Source organism: Lagopus muta, chromosome 8, assembly GCF_023343835.1.
Source record: "Lagopus muta isolate bLagMut1 chromosome 8, bLagMut1 primary, whole genome shotgun sequence".
Taxonomy (NCBI): Eukaryota; Metazoa; Chordata; class Aves; order Galliformes; family Phasianidae; genus Lagopus; species Lagopus muta.
Genome location: NC_064440.1, coordinates 17,020,537 through 17,039,680, shown reverse-complemented (window position 1 = coordinate 17,039,680; position 19,144 = coordinate 17,020,537). Strand labels below are relative to the sequence as shown.

The 19,144-nt window shown below is 35.7% G+C and overlaps 1 protein-coding gene across 4 annotated transcripts in view; it reads left to right on the top strand.

Moving 5' to 3' along the window:
- The first annotated feature begins 209 nt into the window (after positions 1-209).
- Positions 210-19,144, top strand: part of LOC125696690 (sodium channel protein type 2 subunit alpha-like) — a 72,796-nt gene continuing 53,861 nt past the window's right edge. For 2 of the 4 annotated variants that reach the window (XM_048952704.1, XM_048952705.1), the window contains exons 1-5: positions 210-472; positions 8,802-8,930; positions 9,667-9,719; positions 15,991-16,307; positions 18,482-18,602. In XM_048952704.1, the coding sequence (XP_048808661.1) occupies positions 16,041-16,307; positions 18,482-18,602 (388 nt within the window). In that variant the 5' untranslated portion in view covers positions 210-472; positions 8,802-8,930; positions 9,667-9,719; positions 15,991-16,040. Of the gene's footprint in view, positions 473-8,801; positions 8,931-9,666; positions 9,720-14,424; positions 14,545-15,990; positions 16,308-18,481; positions 18,603-19,144 lie in introns of all 4 variants that reach the window. The other 2 variants (XM_048952707.1, XM_048952706.1) reach the window with 2 other exon arrangements.

Sequence of the window (19,144 nt, the reverse complement as noted above, 5' to 3'; positions counted from 1 at the left end):
ATTAAGAAAAAAGTCTTTAGAAGAGTTATTCAATAATTGGAGTGACTCTGTTGGTCTGCTCTGCTTCTTGCCTGGAGGAACTTACTACACAGCATCGGTTTGAAGTGTAGTGTTGATGCTTTGTACGTGTTCGTTATCTTTACCAGTAGGTGGAGCTGCCACGTTAGGTGCCGCTTTTTTTCATTTCTTCTCCCCCTCCGCTCCCCCACCCTTCACCCTCCCTCTTCCTAATAAGCTGTTTTCTGATATATGTTGGGTACCATAGAGTGAGAGGGAACAGGAAGCGGAGGCAGAATCAGAGAGGATTCTGGAAAGGTCTCTGTGTTTTCTTTTCCACTGAGAATACAGAAATTATGATTAACTAGTAAAGCTTTGTGGATGGAAATCTGTACAATTTCAGGAGGGGATACATATTACCACGTTATTTTTGGATGCTGGGCTTTGCAGTGATTTGTCATTCTTCCTCAATCAGGTAAGCTGGCAAAACATTAAATTGTACCTGTAATAAATCTTAGCTATATGATCTTTTCCATATTTTGGAATGAGACTGTATGCTCTGGTTTGCTGTTAAGGTAGAGCTAAAGATGGAATGGGGAATTCAAAGCCATTTTGTACTGACTGATTGTGATGGTGGTGTGATTTTTTTTATTTTAACCTAGTTAAATCTGATATCTGGCCTCTTAATGTGATAGTGTAATGCAGTAGACTTGCTTGCAAAATCAGATCTTTTTATCATCAAGGTGTACTACATTAATTCTTGGCATTTTATAGAAATGACCTTGTTTCCTAAGAAGACAAATGTGGTGATATCCAGGCTCAGGAACAGCAGGTCTTGTAAGACTCCGAGCATCTCAGATTCTGATGATCCAGGAATAAAATCCATGTGGTTTGTTAATGCCATTTTCAATATGCACACACACACACAATATATATATTATATTTTATATATGATGTGTGTGTCTGTTCTTTGTCAAAATCTCCTTATTGGTTAGATTTTTCTAAAAGGCATATAAGGAAATATTTTCTTTCTGTGCCATTTCTTTTTCCCCCATAGAATACAGATTGTGTGTCAGTGCGTATGAGAGAATGGACTCACCAACTGTGAATTAACCAGAGGGCCACACTGACAATACTGCTCACATTTTGTCCATAACATCACTGCCTAGCTTAATATATCCTTCTTGATAGGACAATTTGGATAAATAAGCAGAATAATTATTCTATTTCTTCATGTTCTTTTCCATTTATCTATTGTCTTATTCACTGTTTTTAGTAGTAATTTCAGCATTCAGTTATTATTAAAGGTAAAAGATATAAATAAAGCTCATTTTGATAGATTCTTTTTTTTCAGTAGTGGTTCCACAGATGTAGATTCACATGGTATTCAATATATATAGTACTGTAGTATTAATTAGGAAATAATTTTCATGAGAAAAAAAAAAGTAGAAATAAAAAGATGCCAAAAAACATACAACACCATTGAGGAGCTCACTGTTTACAAAACGCTGTCTCAGTCTGTATAAGAAAAAGATGCAGGATTGACTCTCAGTTGTTGCTCAGTGCAGCAAGTGAGGCCTATACATGAAGCAGTGATAGGAAAGGATGAAGTTTACAATTCATATTTTTTATGTTGCCAAATCAATACGTCTGTGACTTCCTTGTGTAAGTAACTTCAGCATAAGTAAATAATAACAATGATGCTTGTTTAAAAACATACTACTTTTGTGCTTTCATAATGGATTTTTCAAGAAAACAGTTTTCAATGAAGACTTTTTAAGTCTAATTAATCTTAATTTACTCTCACACATCTCCATTTTGGGAGAAAAGACTGTGTTAAAGACTAGATTGCAAGCTGCTGTGGTAATTTGAAGCTCCATAGCACCTGTCAAACAGATATGTTATTTATTAGGCCTTGGTATTTATAGAAAATATGCTTGTATTGTTAGCTCATGATCTTTTCCTCTAAAGAGCAAAAGTTAAGACCTCACACTGATTTTCTCAGCTGTGCTAATTAAACTGCATTTTAAAGTTGTGTTGAGGTAATAAAAGATGCTAGCAGAGGTGGGGGCTGCCACTGCTTCACTGAAGAACAACTCCCTTATACTATCCTAACTTTTGTCACCAATGTAATTTGGTCATTTCCCTTCATTATCAGTATTTGGGGGTGGGGAATGTCAAGGGAAAGGATAAAATATGTGAAGTGTGCCTTCCAAATAAATTTGTTGATGATACATTGTGTTTTCACCTCTTTTTCTTCATCAGATAGCACTAAATGAGTTAGTTTGTAGTTTTTTTTCCACACCTTCAGTAGACAAAGAATTTTAGAAGCAATAATGAAGGTGGGATGTGAAACAGAACTTGTGACTGACGGCATCCTGCTGCTGCTTGCATTCTTGGCCCCATATGTGTTAAATATATGCTATGTATTACGTTGCTGAAGTCCCACAACTTTTGATGTATCAGATAACAGCAGATGCTGAGACTTCTTCAAAGTAGGCAAAGTTATGACCTGAATCCCTAAAATGAAAATCCTGGCAGTTTTTACTAATATACCGTTCATGATGTAAGGTGACAAACAAAAACTGTTCAAACTTGAGTTAAATCTAATGGAAAATAAGTACAAGTTTCTGATATTTGGTAATTCTATTTGTTTAGATTACCTTTTTGTTGGCCTCTGAAAACAACTGCTGAAAGTAAGATCCAGGATTTACTCTTTTTTTTTTTTTAAATCAGATAATTCTAGATAAATTTAGAAACTTAACTTTGAGTCTAATCAGTTTATTTGCCACTCAGTGTACTCCTCTACTCTATTTTTTTTTTAGCTTGCAGCTGTTAATCAGTAATGTATGCTGATTAACATATATTGCAGCAAATATCATTTCATCAGTGTCACATTGAATTCATAGAACACTTAAAGTATCATAATGAAATTGACACACATTCAGACTGCTTGCAGGACAGATGTATACACTGAACTGAGGCTTCCTAGGAATAATAGCTGAGGTCCCAGCTACTATTCCTGATTAAAAGCTCTGAAGCACTTTGCCAACAGCACTGCCCTGTAATCTATGAAGGCTGCTCCAAAAGTAATGCCTCCCATATTATTATGTTGGCCCATAACCTCAGATGCCATTGTTGGTGAAAGAGAATTAGAGGTTGAACCTTCCTGCCAATATTCCTTTAAATTTTGTTGCCTTTTTGTTGTTGTTGTTGTTTTTAATTTTTATTCATTTGTTTCATGAGCCTGGCATACAGGTTTTTCCTTTTCATTGCTGGTGAAAAGGCATAGCTAATGGCAGTGACTATGTTGAAAAGTAGAGCAAATTCACAGCAATATAACACTATTGTGTTATTGTGCTCTTTATATTTCTTGTAGTTTCTGTAGAAATAAACAGGAGGCATTACTTTCAGAACAACCTAAGTAATTGTCTGCCTCAGGAAGGAACTCAGAGCTGGTATCTTACATCAGAGTTCACCTGCTTGCACCAAAATTTTCTTATGGTTATCTGAAGTCCCCAGTATTATTCTTAGAATCATAGAACCTCAAGGTTGGAAACGACCTACAAGATCATCTAGTCCAACCGTCTCCTCATCACCATTGCCACCACAAGCTACTAAACCATATCACGCAGCATGTCATCCAGATGCCTCTTGAACACTGCCAGGGACAGCAACTCCACCAGCTCTCTGGGCAGCCATTCCAGTGCCTGACCATTCTCTGAGAGAAAAAGTTCTTCCTTATGTCTAAATAATAGTACTGTTCTTCTAGTACTTCTTATAGTACTATTGCTTGATTTTTTCTTGTCCTGTAACTAGGTAAAGAGCAGATTAAGTGTAGCTCAAGCAGAGGCTGCATTACTTCAAAATGTAAATATGAAGTAGGAGCACAACACGCTTTTGAAAAACCGCAGTGTGTATAAGTGCCACCACTGTAATCCTAAACAGGAGTATGCAAATTAAATTATAGGTCACAAGAGTATCTGGTTTTTCATTTCCAAAATGATTCCCACAAAAAAGAAAAAAAAAAAAAAACAACTAAAAGCCCCTCAAAAAACAAGAGCAGCAGCCAGCCCAACCCAAAACTGTCATTTCAAATTCTCAAAAAATTGAAAAGTGGTCACAAAAAGACACAAAAAGTCTTTCTAAGGCCTTCCTACAAAAAAAAAAAAAAAAAGGACTGTTAATTTATTCTACCAACTAAAATAGAACAGAATGTGCTTTATAAACCATTTAAATAATTGTAACATTTAATTGTATTTTTAATTGTAAAAAGTTAATGTTGAATTAAAGAGCTTAAGCATTTGTGAGCTCTTTCACGTGTAAAAATCATAAAGATTATTTCTGCTCAGATTAGTTGTTCACTGTTTATACATAGATCACTCCAAAAGTAACGCCTCCTATTAATTCCTGTAGAAAATACAACTGATATAAAAAGCACAAAAACAGCACACTAACATTTGATAGAGCAAATTCTCAGCTACAAAACACAATTTTTCAGCATAGCCACCACCATTAGCTGTGCATTTTCACAGCAATTAACAAGAGCCTTTGTGTTGCACTCAAACATCTCCACCAACAGTGGACACTGTTGCCACTGCTGAAATGCACCACCCACCACCTCACTGCATTCACATACACTGCTGGGTCTCCATCACCAACCAGCAAGCATCAGTGAATGTCAGTATGCTGTTTTTTCCTGCATGGAAGAATTCAACCATTCAACCACCCCGTTGCTTCACAGGCACTTCCATGCCAGACACCAATTTTTCTGACTGCTCCTTTGCTGCTTTCTGTCACATGGCAACAGACTACTGAATATTGGTGGAAAGGTTCAACCTCTACTGCCATACCACCAACAGCTGCTTCTGATGTCATGGGCCAACATAATTAAATAGGAGGCAGTTACCAGGCTCTGAAAAACATGATGAGCTGTAGGTGCGCCTGTTCTTTGCAGGGGAGTTGGACTACATGACCTTTAAAGGTCTTTTTCAACTCAAATGATTCTATCATTTTCTAACTTTCAGAGCACTGCTTGTAGTTACCAATCTTTCCTTATTGAGAAGTCCTACTTAGGCAAATGTAAATCATAGGGCTATCATATGCACAGGTCCTTCTTTCAACCTGGAATTGTTTTCCTTGCTGCTTCTCTGAGGTCATGGCTCAAGCCGTCATATCACCAGATCAGTAAGACTATGTTTCCCCTGACTGCATTGCACATACTGATGTGTGGTACATACCAGATATATCAATTGCATACATGCTGTAATGTTGAGCTACCTGCATAGTTAAACTGATGTCTGTTGTGTTAAAGGACTACATGTATACAGACCAGCCAAACAGTGCATGCATAACATACATCTGACTCCCTGTCTTGACACTGTGACAGGCACAGGCTCATACTTCTTTGCAAAGTTCCTGACTGAAAGCATGATGGCCACTAATAAATCTGACATGATTTCACAGGTGCCAGTATGGAGGAAAAAAAAAAAAAACAAAAAAAAAACACCACAACAGTATCAGCATTATTCACTCTGTGTTCCCAGTATAACTACTCAACGAGATCCCTATCAGAGCTGCATAGCAGACACTTCCATTTATAGATTTATGCTTAAATTAGATATTGTTTATTTAAAATTAGGACCTCCCTCAGGATTAAAATCTTCATATTTTTTCATATGACTTAAATTATGAATGAAAACAGTATAAATACATTTCAACCTGTGTTAGAAAAGAATTTCTACCTATTTAGTGAACCTGTAGCTGAGTATTAAGTGAGTTTTTAATACTACTAGTTTGAGTTACCTGCCTTACATTTTCTATGTATCAGATTGTTATAATTCTATATAATTGTTATAATTCTAATGCATAGAAAGAATGCTAGAATTCTATTAGTAATCCCACAATGTTACCTAGAACCACAGGCCTCTATTAGTACAATATTGGGCTGATAAACAGTATAAGAAAAGATGTCTTCTAAATAAGTGGGATAACTTGCTTTACTACATTGTAGTTCTGACTAGATCAAAATGGTACTTCCATAATCCATAATTCTTTCCATTAAGAAAACATTCCAAACCTAGGGATTAATTTAGCTTTATTAAGCAGTTGCATGCAAAGGGAACTTGAAGAAATCCATGTGTATTTTTCGTTGATCATGTTAAGCCACAGATATAAAATATTCTATTCTCACTTTGAATTTCCATGCTTGTACCTCACACAGCAAAGACCACATACAGCTCAGAATTCTGTATAAGCCTCTCAGCAAGAAGTTACACTTTTTTTCCTTTCAGTTCCCTAGACAACTGCCAAAGTCTAAATACAGTCCATTAATCTTGTGATATACAAATTTTATTTTCATTTTTTGTATTGATTAGTTTCTGGAGCTTAGCAATACTAGAAAACAAGCATCCCAGCTATGTGGTTCTTAGTGATTCTGTTCATTTTCCGAGTTTATATTGTTATGTCTTGTTAGTTTTACAAGCAACGTTTTGCGTTGTAAATGCATTTTCATTAGTTTCTCTAGAGAAATTTAGAAGAGTATTACTTTTTGAAACACCTTTTGTTTTAATTTTTAAAGCAAGAGTAATATTGTGACGTATTTAGACATCGCTAAGTGATGTTTCACTGTGAATTCTTTAAAACCATAAAAGTAAATAGTGGTAAGTAGTGGTAAGTGTTCACAAAATACTAGGAATTAGTTGGATATAAGGTATGGGGAACACACAACAAATAATTCTGAATCTGGACAATTATATCTGTGGATAACTGTTTCTTGTTAATTCGAAATCAGATTAACATTTCTGTAATCACTTAACACTTCAAATACCCTAGACTTCCACTCATTGCATTTGCCTCTAACTTGTGATTCCACTTGCAGAAGCCATCACTGGCATATTGTAACAAAACAAACAACAACAACAACAACAAAAAACAAATGAAAACAAAACACCAACAACAATCTTTGTAGGAGTATCTAATTTTGAATAAACCCATTCCTTTCCCAAATTGAATTTCAGAGGCATCAACACATTCTTCCACAAGACAACATAACAGTAGGTAGCTATCTTTTTCAGCTCAGCTTCACATTAAAAGGGAGCTCAGAGAGATCAAGTGCATGAAGAGACTACTTGAAATATTTTTAAAATATATCTCACAACACGAAGGATGTTCCACCTCATCTTAAAAGAAATCCTGATGCTGTGCAGGCAGAAGAATTCAGGAAAGAGTCCTGCACTTAGAAAAGAGTATATTGTATAGTTTGCTAATCAGCAATCACTTCTGATGCATGCCTGAGGTTTTACCTGTGATTCACTCCTGGAAGTTGAAGCAGGATAACCTGCTCCAAATAAAACCAGTTTGGTCAACATATCTTCCAAAATAATCCTCTATAGCTGCTTTCCGCTACAGCAAAAATTTATAATTTAAAACTGCTTATGCAAGTTTATAGTCCTGAGGTGAAAACCAATTACAGTAGATTAGAAGCCTACAAAACATTAAGGCAAAACATTAAGAAAACATAATGAAGTGTTGATTTGTTATGTTGGTGGGTTTTTGTTGTTGTTGTTGCAATACATTACAAGTATCCACCTTATAGAAAAAGATGTTTAAAACTACATGAGATGAGAAATTGAAATTTTGTAGTTAATTTACCATAGATTCAGGACAAAGCTCTAACAGTTTCACCAACCTCCTTCCTTTAGTTTTCGCAGTGACACTGCTATGAGGTACAGCATTAGTAGATATACAGCTGCATCCCTCATCCATTGGAAATACAGTCAGTAAGAACAGATGTGAGATGTAATAAATAGAGATAAGAAGGTTAGTGTTACTGGTGAAAAAATATTGCTATGACTGCCTTGTGCTCTTATTCAGCATAAGGATTTATTAATATCACCTGCATTGTTAGTGTTGTCAAACTCATTCATGCCAAAGATGGATACCTCTACCGTTTGCGCACAGCAATGATTTTTAACAACAGACCAAAAGTTACAAGTCCTCTTTTGAAAATAAGTATCATATGAATACTTAGTATTTATGATGTTTTTTCACTAGGAAGCTACAATATCTAGTTCATATTTTTAAGGCCTGCAAGCTACAGAAGTTAACAGTTTTTGCTTATTTGCCCTGTCTCTGACCATGAGATTAGATTTCAGCCACAATGCTACTTCAGAGCCAGAATGCAGATGCACCCAATAGGCAAAGGGATGGGTAATCCCTCTGCGCACCCCCAGGGAATTGCTACATTCACTGGAAAATTTGCATTCCTGGATAAGTAGCATTGGTGGCAGTATCAGAGTCATGATCCCTTGAGGGTAGTAGTTGAGATGAAGCTTTCAGATGTCTTCAGTGGAGCCTCTTGTAGTGACTCACCACAGCAAGATGTGCTGAATCAGTGCCTCATTCAAAATGACCAGGACACGAAAACTTTGCTGTGAGCGATCCTCTGAATGACTTTGTTATACTATTAAACAAGTAAAAGCTACAATTGAGGCATCACTTATCGTATCTTTGAGAAAAAAAGTTATTCTAGATTAGTAGTGACTAGAACTCATATTTTGAACATATTTTCTGTCGGAATACTTTGAAATCAGTCTTTATAAAAGAAGCTGTGGTCAAGTGGAGAGCTTTGTCTGTTTTCCCACCTGTATTCTTTGAACAGATCTCTGTCAAACAGATTTTATCCACAGACTTTTCAATGGCTGCTCATTCACAAAGCATTCGAAGAAAAGTACTATAAAGGATGTTTTAGCAGGAGCTAGGACTTACAGGGATGTCTCATTTTTTTTTTTTTTCTTCTATAGGAATAAGAAACAAAATAATGACAATGTAAAATAAATTTTAAAAGAGCCAGAAATACAGTTCAAATGGGAATACATTCTCCAAGATACCTCATCCCAATCTCAGTGGCCGAAGACTAAAGTTCCCAAGATGTAAGTAGACTATTTAAATTTAATAAAATATATGCTCTGAATATTGAAGTTTTAAGGGCTGAGGAAGCAGCAGCTTACTTTTAGTCAATGCTTGATGCAATCTGAAGAATGTGGAGAAAAAACTGGCCTTTGCATTGCTTGAGATGAAAGAAAACTTTGTTATGCAAAAAATCTACTGATACTAACTTCCTTAAGATAAATAACATAAGGAAATACCCATGTTTTCCTCCTGGTTAAAGACTATAAATCCAGGGGGGAGTAATGATAATCTTTGCAGTTTCCTAAGCAACAGTTGAGAACCTTTCTGTTAGCCTGGGCACAGTTGTATTACTGAAGAATGAACTAGTCAGACAGTAATCTCTGCAGACATTTTTCTCCTTTCATTTAGAAAATGCAGTTAAAAGAATAAATGGAATTTTTGAAATTCACATGACTTAAAAGATACTCTGAAGCATACTTTCAGTCTGTGCTAGGTTTTGTGGGCTAATCCATGTTCCACCCTGCTTTTAATAAGTCTTTTCCTTAGGTTGGAAAAATGTATGGATATGTAAATTTATCTTTGCTTACTGCAATTGATTTTGAGAAGCTCTGGACACAGGACTAAAAATATATATATCAGAGAGCTCTGAGAAACTTCAGTCTCAAAGAAGCTTCAGCTCCCAAAGAGAAATTTCTCTTAACAATTCCATTTTCTGCTAGAAATGCAGCTTTTTTTTTTTTGTTGTTTTCATGATAGCAAAAGATCCAGCGGCTAAATTCTGAAATCTGCTTTATCTTTGAGTAGCAAAGGTAAGACTATCTTTTCTTCTCAGCCAGATGTTATGTTTTGATTTATATGATGTGCATTTAATATGGTGCTATATATTTATATATATATATCTTTAAAATGTAAGCTGGAAACTGAAATGAGATTTTGCAAGATATTTGCAAAAAAAGTATTACATTCCACTTACACTGGTAGGCTAAGAAACAGACTCTTCTTTAGCTGAATGCATCTAACTTCTTAAGATTTCTTCTCAAATACGTCAGGCATTCATGTATGATCACTTTCCACATCTTCTCAAAAGAAACTAATTCTTTTAAAAATATATAATGGCTGAATTTAAAGAATTCCTAAAGGTTTGGGTCTATTTTTTGAGTAAAATGTCAAAATATTTATATTCGTGGTCCTATAATTTGCAGGCACATATCTGAGAAACAGAGATTTCCCTAGAAAACTTTTTTTTTTTTTTTTAAAAAAACATGACCAACCTTACTAGATAAAGCATACTGGCATGGATATAAGAATCATATGTCACTATTTGCCATATGTCCCAGTTAAGAGGAAGCACAATATACAAACAAAAGAATTAAAAAAAAAAAAAATCAAATGTTGCAGTGAAACAGTAAGGAGATGAGCGTGGGATGCCAATGGGTTCAAAGATAACAAGACAAGAGAACAGTGTCTGAAGATGCCCCAAAAACCAGCTTCTGGATCTTTCAGACAGATTTGAGCTGCTTTCCGACTTCTGATCTAATCTGTTTTGAAGGTTTGCTCATCTGACAAATCTTTTGTTGGTCAGATTTAACCTCATATTTTACACTCTGAGCAGATTTTCAGACTCAGAAAGCTTTTTTTTTTGTTGAAGTGGGAGTCCTTCAAATGTAGTTACCATGCTTTCACACCTTTTTGAACACCTTTTAATGAGAGCGTTAAATAAAATCATGTGTAAGACTCTTAAGGACAGCATTATTTATTTGTATTTCCTGTATTTACTGATCATTGGTCAGGCTTCAGCTACAAATTCACACTCAGAAAATTAAGACTATCCCATTCTAAGCACTTTCAAATTAAGCTTTTATTACACAAATATTATTGCCATTGCATTTCCTTATTAGTTATTTTGTATCCTGATAGTAGTATTTACTTTGATATTGTTATTTATTACCACTATTTATTTTATTAATAAATACCTTATGGTGACTTTATTATTTTTATTTTGAATAGTTGCGCAATACTAGTGCATACAGGCTGCTAAGGTCTACCTTACAGATTCATACAAAATAATTATAATTTAGCAATGACTGTAGTCCAAGGAAAATGACAGACTAGATGGATGATAAATATTGGAAGGAATGGAAAAAGAGGAAAACAAATCCTACATGTTAGTCAGTTAGGAACTGCAAACACAAGTTATCATAGTGGAAGTTAGTAGATTACAGTGTAAAGAAGAGGCAGGTTCAGAGCACATGGTAAGCACTGAAGGCTGTTTTCAGGTTACAGGAAGTCAATCTTCTTGAAAATACCTGCTTTCCTGTAACAAACAGTCATGGGCTCCCAGAGCAACTTGACTTAGGATTGACAGTTGACTGGATGGCTCTTCATATATCTCAATCAGATCTCCATTGCAATGAATAGATTGCACTGCACTTTTTAATTAAAGCATTAAGAACTTGGGTCTTCTTTTTTTAATTCTATTTTCCAATCAATTTTTAAAGCATTAAAAGTGGCTCAAAGATGCCATGAAAAAAATATGGCAGTGATGTATAACCATGAAAAAAAAAAAAACCTCTGAAGCTTTTCAGCAGACAAGGGGATAGGTTTTTCTTTATCAAATAAACCTCTGCTTGTGTGTTATTACAGTAGAAGTATTTCTTAGTGGAAAAACTTTGTAGTAAATTAACATTCACCCATCCTTTCTTCTTTTATTGTAAAGGTCAACTGAATGCATTGGAATCGGTAGTAAGAGGGAGCTGTGATGACACACTCCTTTAGATACTGTCTGTAGTCTCCCCATACTCTTTTTCTCATTAAGATAACAGTGGTGTGAATTGAAGTAACTTTCTGATGACATCAGCAAACACCTATACTTTTTACTTTTACAGCAGCAGACAATAATCTCCAGCCAATGCTAAAGTGATACCACAAACCCTGTTGCTTATGTCTGTTCTGAAGTGGGAGCTCCACCTTTTGAATTTGGACAATGTCTTTACTGCCCTACCACTAGCCAATGAGTATCATGAACATCTGTCATTTAGAACAGATTTTTTTTTTTAAGCCTAATTTTTATGCAATTATGTTTGTTTTTAACAAAAACCATCTGAGGCTACTTCTGTACTTGATACATCAGAAGATACTCCCAAATTACAATCTCTCAAATTAATGATTAGATTAAGACAATCACATTACGTGATCACTGTACAGATTCTGTTTGCTAGTCTTGCACTTTTGCCACTGCATGTTTGTGTGCCAGTATTTTGTTTTAATGGAATGAAAATCTGTTAGCTTTCCCAAGAAAAAAAAAAAAAAAAAAAAAAAAGAAAAAGGAGAAAGCAGGAAAATTCAAATGCCCATGTTCTGAGAGAGGGAGAAAAAAAAAAAAAAAAAAAAAACTTGAAAGAAACCCTACAGGATTTGCTACTTTTGTAAATTGAAAGTTTTGAAGAGTAGACATGACTTGTTTCACACAGACTACAAGTAATTGTTCAATATCTTAGTGATTTTAATAAATAATCATGGTATCCACTTCACTTTTACAGTGCCACTTTCAATGTTACCGTTTGCCTGATTTAAGATATATTAAAAATAGATACCTTCGGGCCACTTCCTTTGGATGTTTCAGAGAAAAAATTAATTTGACATCATTAGCACAGATACTTTGCCTACATTCTAAGTCATTTTCTAAGTAAATGATGAGATGATAATTACATTCAAAAATAAAATGTAGCAACTTATCCCTAGGACTAATAAAATTAACTGAAATATGCATAAAATTAAGAACATACATGGATAATGTGTATTAATCTTTAAAGGAAGGGATTGAAAGAAAACTAGAAGAGGGTTTGTGGAATGAAATTCACAAAAACCACTAGATAAATTTATTTGGTATAAAAATTCAATAGTAACCTGGAGTTCATCGTTTCTTACCAAATCCATTAAATTGTAGGCTGAGCAGTATCAGCTACCGGGGGGCCCAAGAGAGCTAAAGTTTTAGGGCAGTGTTTTATTAATTTCCTGAGCTGCTCAGATCTTAACTGTATTTTTGAAAATATTCTTTAGAAGATACCTCTTCAATAAAAGCTACTCTGAAGTGATTAGATAGACAATTTTTTCTTTGTCTGGTATCACTTATGGCCTGGCAGTTTATTCACTAGACATAAGCATTTGTAAAATCAGTAAAGAAAGAAGAGGGAAGCTGCCACTGGTTTATACTTCAAGGACCACTAAGAACTTGCTCAGGGCTCCACATAGGGAACATAATCGCTTTTGTTTCATTGTTCTATTAAACTACTGTAAGTATAGCAAAAGGTAATCTTAAATATTTGTGATTTTGTTTATACTAAGCAGGTGCAATGATGTAACACAACAGAAAGCTCAGCAATGAGAGCAGAGTAGAAAAGTCCTAAGGTGCAATATGTGAGGACTTGCTCAAACGCATCCTCAGGGACAGAGGGGGGGAAGGAGGGGAGAAAAAAACAAAGAAACAAACAAACAAAAAAAACTGCTTACCTTCAGGAGGTCTCAGGTACATAGGGACATCCAGCAAGATACCCTTACTACCACTGCTGCTAACTCTTAAATGAGGTTTGGGAAGGGGTGGATTCTGACTCTGCCCTTTTGGCCACTCAGGGACATTGCACACACCTGAGCTCCCCTGGGTTGTTTCTGCCTTCCTATCAAGTGCTCAATCACTCTTTCAAGCTGTGACTTAGCATTTCTGCTATAGCAGTGTAATGTCTAAATAAAAACAGTTTGGGCATATTTAGAATAGAAAAACACTTGTGTAATTTAATAGATATCAGCAAAGAAGGAATGGCTTTAAGTTGCAATAGAGAAACTCAGGTTGGATATTTGGAAAAATTTATTCATAGAGAGCAGTGTGAGGCACTGGAACAGGCTGCTTGGGGAAGTGGTAAAGTCATCATCCCTAGAGGTGTTCAAGAAGGGGGTATGTGCCGCACTGAGGGACATGGTTTGGTAGACAACATGGTGGTAGGTGGACGGTTGGACTAAGTGATCTTAGAGGTCTCTTCCAGCCCTGGCGATGCTGTACTGAAACTCAGAATCATAGAAGCATGTGATAAGGATGTTTGCTGGAGGCACTGGCTCATTTAAAAATTTATTTTTCAATTTATACTTTCAGCCCCTCCTGGATTTACATATTACATTAACACAAGATTCTCCAGGCTTTTTACTTGAGAAAAGCTTTCTCCATGTCTACATCACAATATATTTCATTTATGAATTTATGGTCTCCTCCATTCTGGTATTGTGTTACTTAGGCAATAATGTGCCAGTTACATAATTTCAGTGATTTCAATGCACATCATACACACTGACGCCATGCTGTGAACGCACTCCATAAATTAAGACTTGAAGTGGCACAGAGGCAAGTTTACCCATGATGTCATTTGCTTGGTAATTTGGATTTAGGAATAAGTAGTCTCATTTCTTCTTCCATTTTTCCACTGTAAATTCTTCAAACATTTTTTAACATACTCTTTCTCCCTTTAGGATTTGGGTTTGGAAAGGTCATCTGAAAGGAAATAATTATTTCAAAAGATCATTACTGTAGCATTCTGTGGTAGATTGTGTGCGTGCATGCATGCCATTTCTACAAGCTGCTCCAGACAGGTGAGGACTTTAGGAGGAAGACTGCTGAAGGAATACAGATGAGTATAATATCATAGAATCATAGAATCACCAAGGTTGGAAAAGACCTAAAAGATCATCCAGTCCAACTGTTCACCTGTTACCAATAGCTCCCACTAAACCATGTCCCTCAACACAACATCCAGTTTCTCCTTGAACACCCCCAGGGTCGGTGACTCCACCACCTCCCTGGGCAGTCCATTCCAGTGCCTGACCACCTTTCTGAAAAGTAATACTTATGTCTCACATCTAGACTTAACAACTGCAGTATACAGTTGTACGTTCACAAGGTAAAGTAGGGAAGGCTGAATGGCTTAGTTATGCATAAAACATGACTGTACCCACTCATTTCAGGCACCGAAACCCACTAACCCCCCCCAAAAAATCAGTTTTCATAATTTATAAATTATAAAAGCAATTATTACAGTATGCCCTTGCAAAGTATGCAGCAAATAATGCTCTTCTGTTAGTGGCACCACTGCTTAACAAGATTTGCAATTCCCCTTTCCAGCCACTTTCCTCTCACCATTGTGCTGCAGACTGCATCAGTCTGAGCAACAGGTCCCACAGCAGGACTCGGAAGAAAGAAAAGCACATTACTTTCAGCTGATGCACTGCATGACTACATGAAGAGACCTGTGTTGCAATGGGGAGTTTGGTGCAGAAAACCGGAAAAAACAGCAGAAAACACAGCAGCCAGCGTTGGCACCAAAGACATTCACAGGGAACCTCAATTTTTGGTTCCTATTTAGTTTTAGACTGAAACGATGTTATGATACTTCTGCAAGGAATTAGGACAGTGCTCATTTCCCATATGGCCTTGATCATGTCCTCGCTTTTTTTAAAAGACTTGTGCTTTTGATTCACATCTCACAGTCAGTAAGTGGACACTAACCTGCCTTTGTTCCTAAACTTTCAGTACAATAAACTGCCAGTAAGAAGGAATTATGCTTGTTCATTCCATCACTCGGTTTTCATTTAAACAGCATTAATCAAATTATTTAATTTCTGGAGTTAGATTTCTAATAATTCAGAAAAAAAGATACAATGTATTAACCAGAAAAATATAGATTTGTAAATATCAAGAATACTTCATAGAATATGCATTTACAGTTGCTATTAAAAAGGAAATATATGTTTAAAACAGTTTCCTGTAACTGGAATAGTCTAAGGCCATAAACAAAGTAGGGCTAGTGAATATAAATAATGTCTTTTCCAAGACCAGCAGGAGAAAGTTGAAAAATAATCATAAATTTTAAAAATATCTGCATAAAGCAAGCAGTTGCTTTTAACATTTTTCCAGCCTTGAAATATGCTGTTTCCATTTCAGGACTGGAAAATTTCTGTGCAAATGTGTTTCATTGGTTTTGTTTTATCTTCTGGTGGTACACTCTAGTTTTCCTAATTTATTTGCATTTTTCTTTGTAGGTCATTCTTATGCAAGAGGCTAAAAGGAATTAAATTTGCAGGATGAAAATATGGCACAGGCACTGCTGGTACCGCCAGGACCTGAAAGCTTCCGCTATTTTACTAGAGATTCTCTCGCAGCTATTGAAAAACGTTCTGCAGAAGAAAAAGCTAAAAAGCCCAAGCAAGAACATACTGATGATGATGATGAAAATGGTCCAAAACCAAACAGTGACTTGGAGGCAGGAAAGACATTGCCATTTATTTATGGTGACATACCTCCAGGAATGGTTTCTGAACCTTTGGAAGACCTGGACCCATATTATATCAATAAAAAAGTGAGTGAATATTCTTCTGCACAAAATAGAATATCATTTTCTGCACTTGAAATAATTTTTTTATCAGAAAATATGATGGTTAGAGTCACCCAGCTACTAAATACATAGAAATATCTTTTCATCCAAGGGAACTGATTTATGCTCTTTACACTGTGACTTCTTCAGCATCTAATGAATTTCTTGCTAATAACCTTAGTTTATGGGATCTGTAACTTCCTTGAACTTTCTTGAAGTTGAGCACATGGCTGAATTTTCCTGATTTCAGTGTAGCAGTAAGACTGGGTATGAGATACAAAATAGTCCGAGTGTGATTTTGCAGTAGAGATAATTGTATATAACCAGATAGCATCGGATCACCCAGTTCAGTGAAATAAATGTCTGCAGCCATATTTCTTTCTTCTGCTATAGCTATATCATATATTCTAACACAAACAGACATAAATGGCACAGGTTGTTTTTAAATCTTGGATCTTACAAAACAGACTAGTTGTAAAACAGCTCTGGAATGAAGTTTCATGAGTTAGTTCAGGTATAAAGTTTTTTGAACAAGTCTACAAATGAAGTGTCAGAAAACTGAGTACTGAAATATAATTTCTGATATCCAATCAGAAAAAGTAGGCATAGCTTGAGAAACTCAGACTACTGATGAATTCATCAGGCTATTGAGAATAATTAGTGAACTGCAGAATTTTTTATCACAGGTGATATCTGCATTTATGTTAAATACTAGCCTAATGTGCTCAACAGAAAACAAATGGACATCTTAAATGATGAACTGGCATTAATCATCCCTCCTTCAATTTGTAGCATAAATTACTCTTAATCAGTGCCTTGTCCCTACAGAGACAATCATACAGGACTTGGAGGATGCTTTCAGGGTGAACTTGGGACAGGCAGAATTGTTCTACTATTTCTAACTGGGTGCAAGACTGACAAGCAGAGAGAAATGCCAGTAGGTGTAAGAGCACTGTCGTCCCCAAGGCCATGCACAACATCACTGTGTGAGCAGGTGCTGGCAAAGATCCATTACCTGTAGGCTTTCCCAGCAGAATGAGGTCTTCTCTCCCCGAGGGAGCAGGCCAGGTAGGCAGCAAAGGCCATGGGAAGGACAGCACTTTTCTGATCAGAGGCAGGAGAATAGAAACCAGCATGGAAAGCAGTGATACCATATAGCTCAGCTGAGAGCATAACAAAGGCTCTATTACGGTGACACAAAGCAGAGCCATTACCACTGACAAAGAGCAAAAGGAATGAAGAATAGTCATGTCCTGAAGAAATTTCAGGCAGTGGTAAAGATGCAAGTATATCTCAAGCAGAAATAAACTTGGAATAAAAATTAAAACACTTTGGCAATGACTGTCAACAGGAACAAAATGAAAGTGAATGCTCACCATATGTTTATCAGGTTACATTTGAAAAGCTAATAACTACCTACATTTGGTGCCCACAGATATGGAAAGCGAGAGCATATTATTAAAAATGAACACATCATATTTTTTTAAGAAAATATTTGTATTGGTTCTGGTTATGCTGGTCACTGGCTGCTTAGAATGATGTCAGCTGGCAATTTATACATTCCTTTCATTTTTTCAGATACTTTTTTAGAATATACATATGATCAGTACTGGTAATGTTTAAATTCTCAAATGAATCTGAAATTATTTTAAAATTATGCTACATTGTTTAGTGACTAGGTGTTTGTCCTTGTAATCACATAAACTAAACACATATATAATTAGAACAAATACTTGTTCTAAACGCAAACTGGAATTTAGAATGGCTCTATTATCCCTTTTTTGTTGTTGTTTGTTTGTGTTTAATGATGTGGTAGAAGTCCTAATTTGAAAATCCTAGTTTAATGAAGTCTTGAAAATATTTTTTATTGATGAAATGCCGTATTTTGCTATTACGGATAAACTGAAATTTTTGCTGATAACTCCCACCAACATTAAAAGTATCTGAATTCAGTCTGTGTGCTAGGAAAGTCAGTGAACTGGAGAATCATTAATGGAAGGTTTAATCCATTGTATGTATAGAAATCAGTTGTTTTCCTACCACAGGTAGAGAGTAGAATGAAACTTGAAACTACCAGATGGAAAATGGAATACTTAATAAGGAGATGAAGACGTGTATAGGCAGTGCTGCATTTTAATTGTATAATTTTTGTTTTGCAGACTTTCATAGTATTGAATAAGGGAAAGGCAATTTTCCGATTCAGTGCCACATCTGCCTTGTATATTTTAACTCCTTTTAATCCCGTCAGAAAAATTGCTATCAAGATTTTGGTACATTCATATCCTTTTATTCTTGATGTTGATTTAAACCTTGCCCTTTAAAACTGAAATGCTTACTGAAATAATAATTTTCGTATGAATTTACAAATGATGTCCATGTGGGTGTACTATGCATGCTAACTAAACATACACTGATCGGTCCTAAAAAGCAGTCATGTTGTATCTTAATTGCAGTATGGTCTTTATTTCTAACAGGAGAATTCTCTGCAGAACCACTTAAAGCTGAAAGAGTTTAAATATCAGGCTTTATATACAAAGAGAGACTTGATACCATGCAAAGCCCTGCAGCTAAGGCCAAATTAATAACAAGCCATTGCACTTCAATGTATCTAAGGTCACTCTTTTACTAAGACCAGTAGTACTGTTCATACACTTGACTCACTTAGCAAGGACAAAAGAGCATGAGTAAAGAGCTGTTTTTTCAGACATACTTTTTCAGTATTGTGTTTTGAGCATTGGGTTTGATGTTCTATTAAAAAAACAGGTCAAAATAGAGAATATTTCCCAATATATTTCAATCACATCCAAATAAAAACTTGGGTG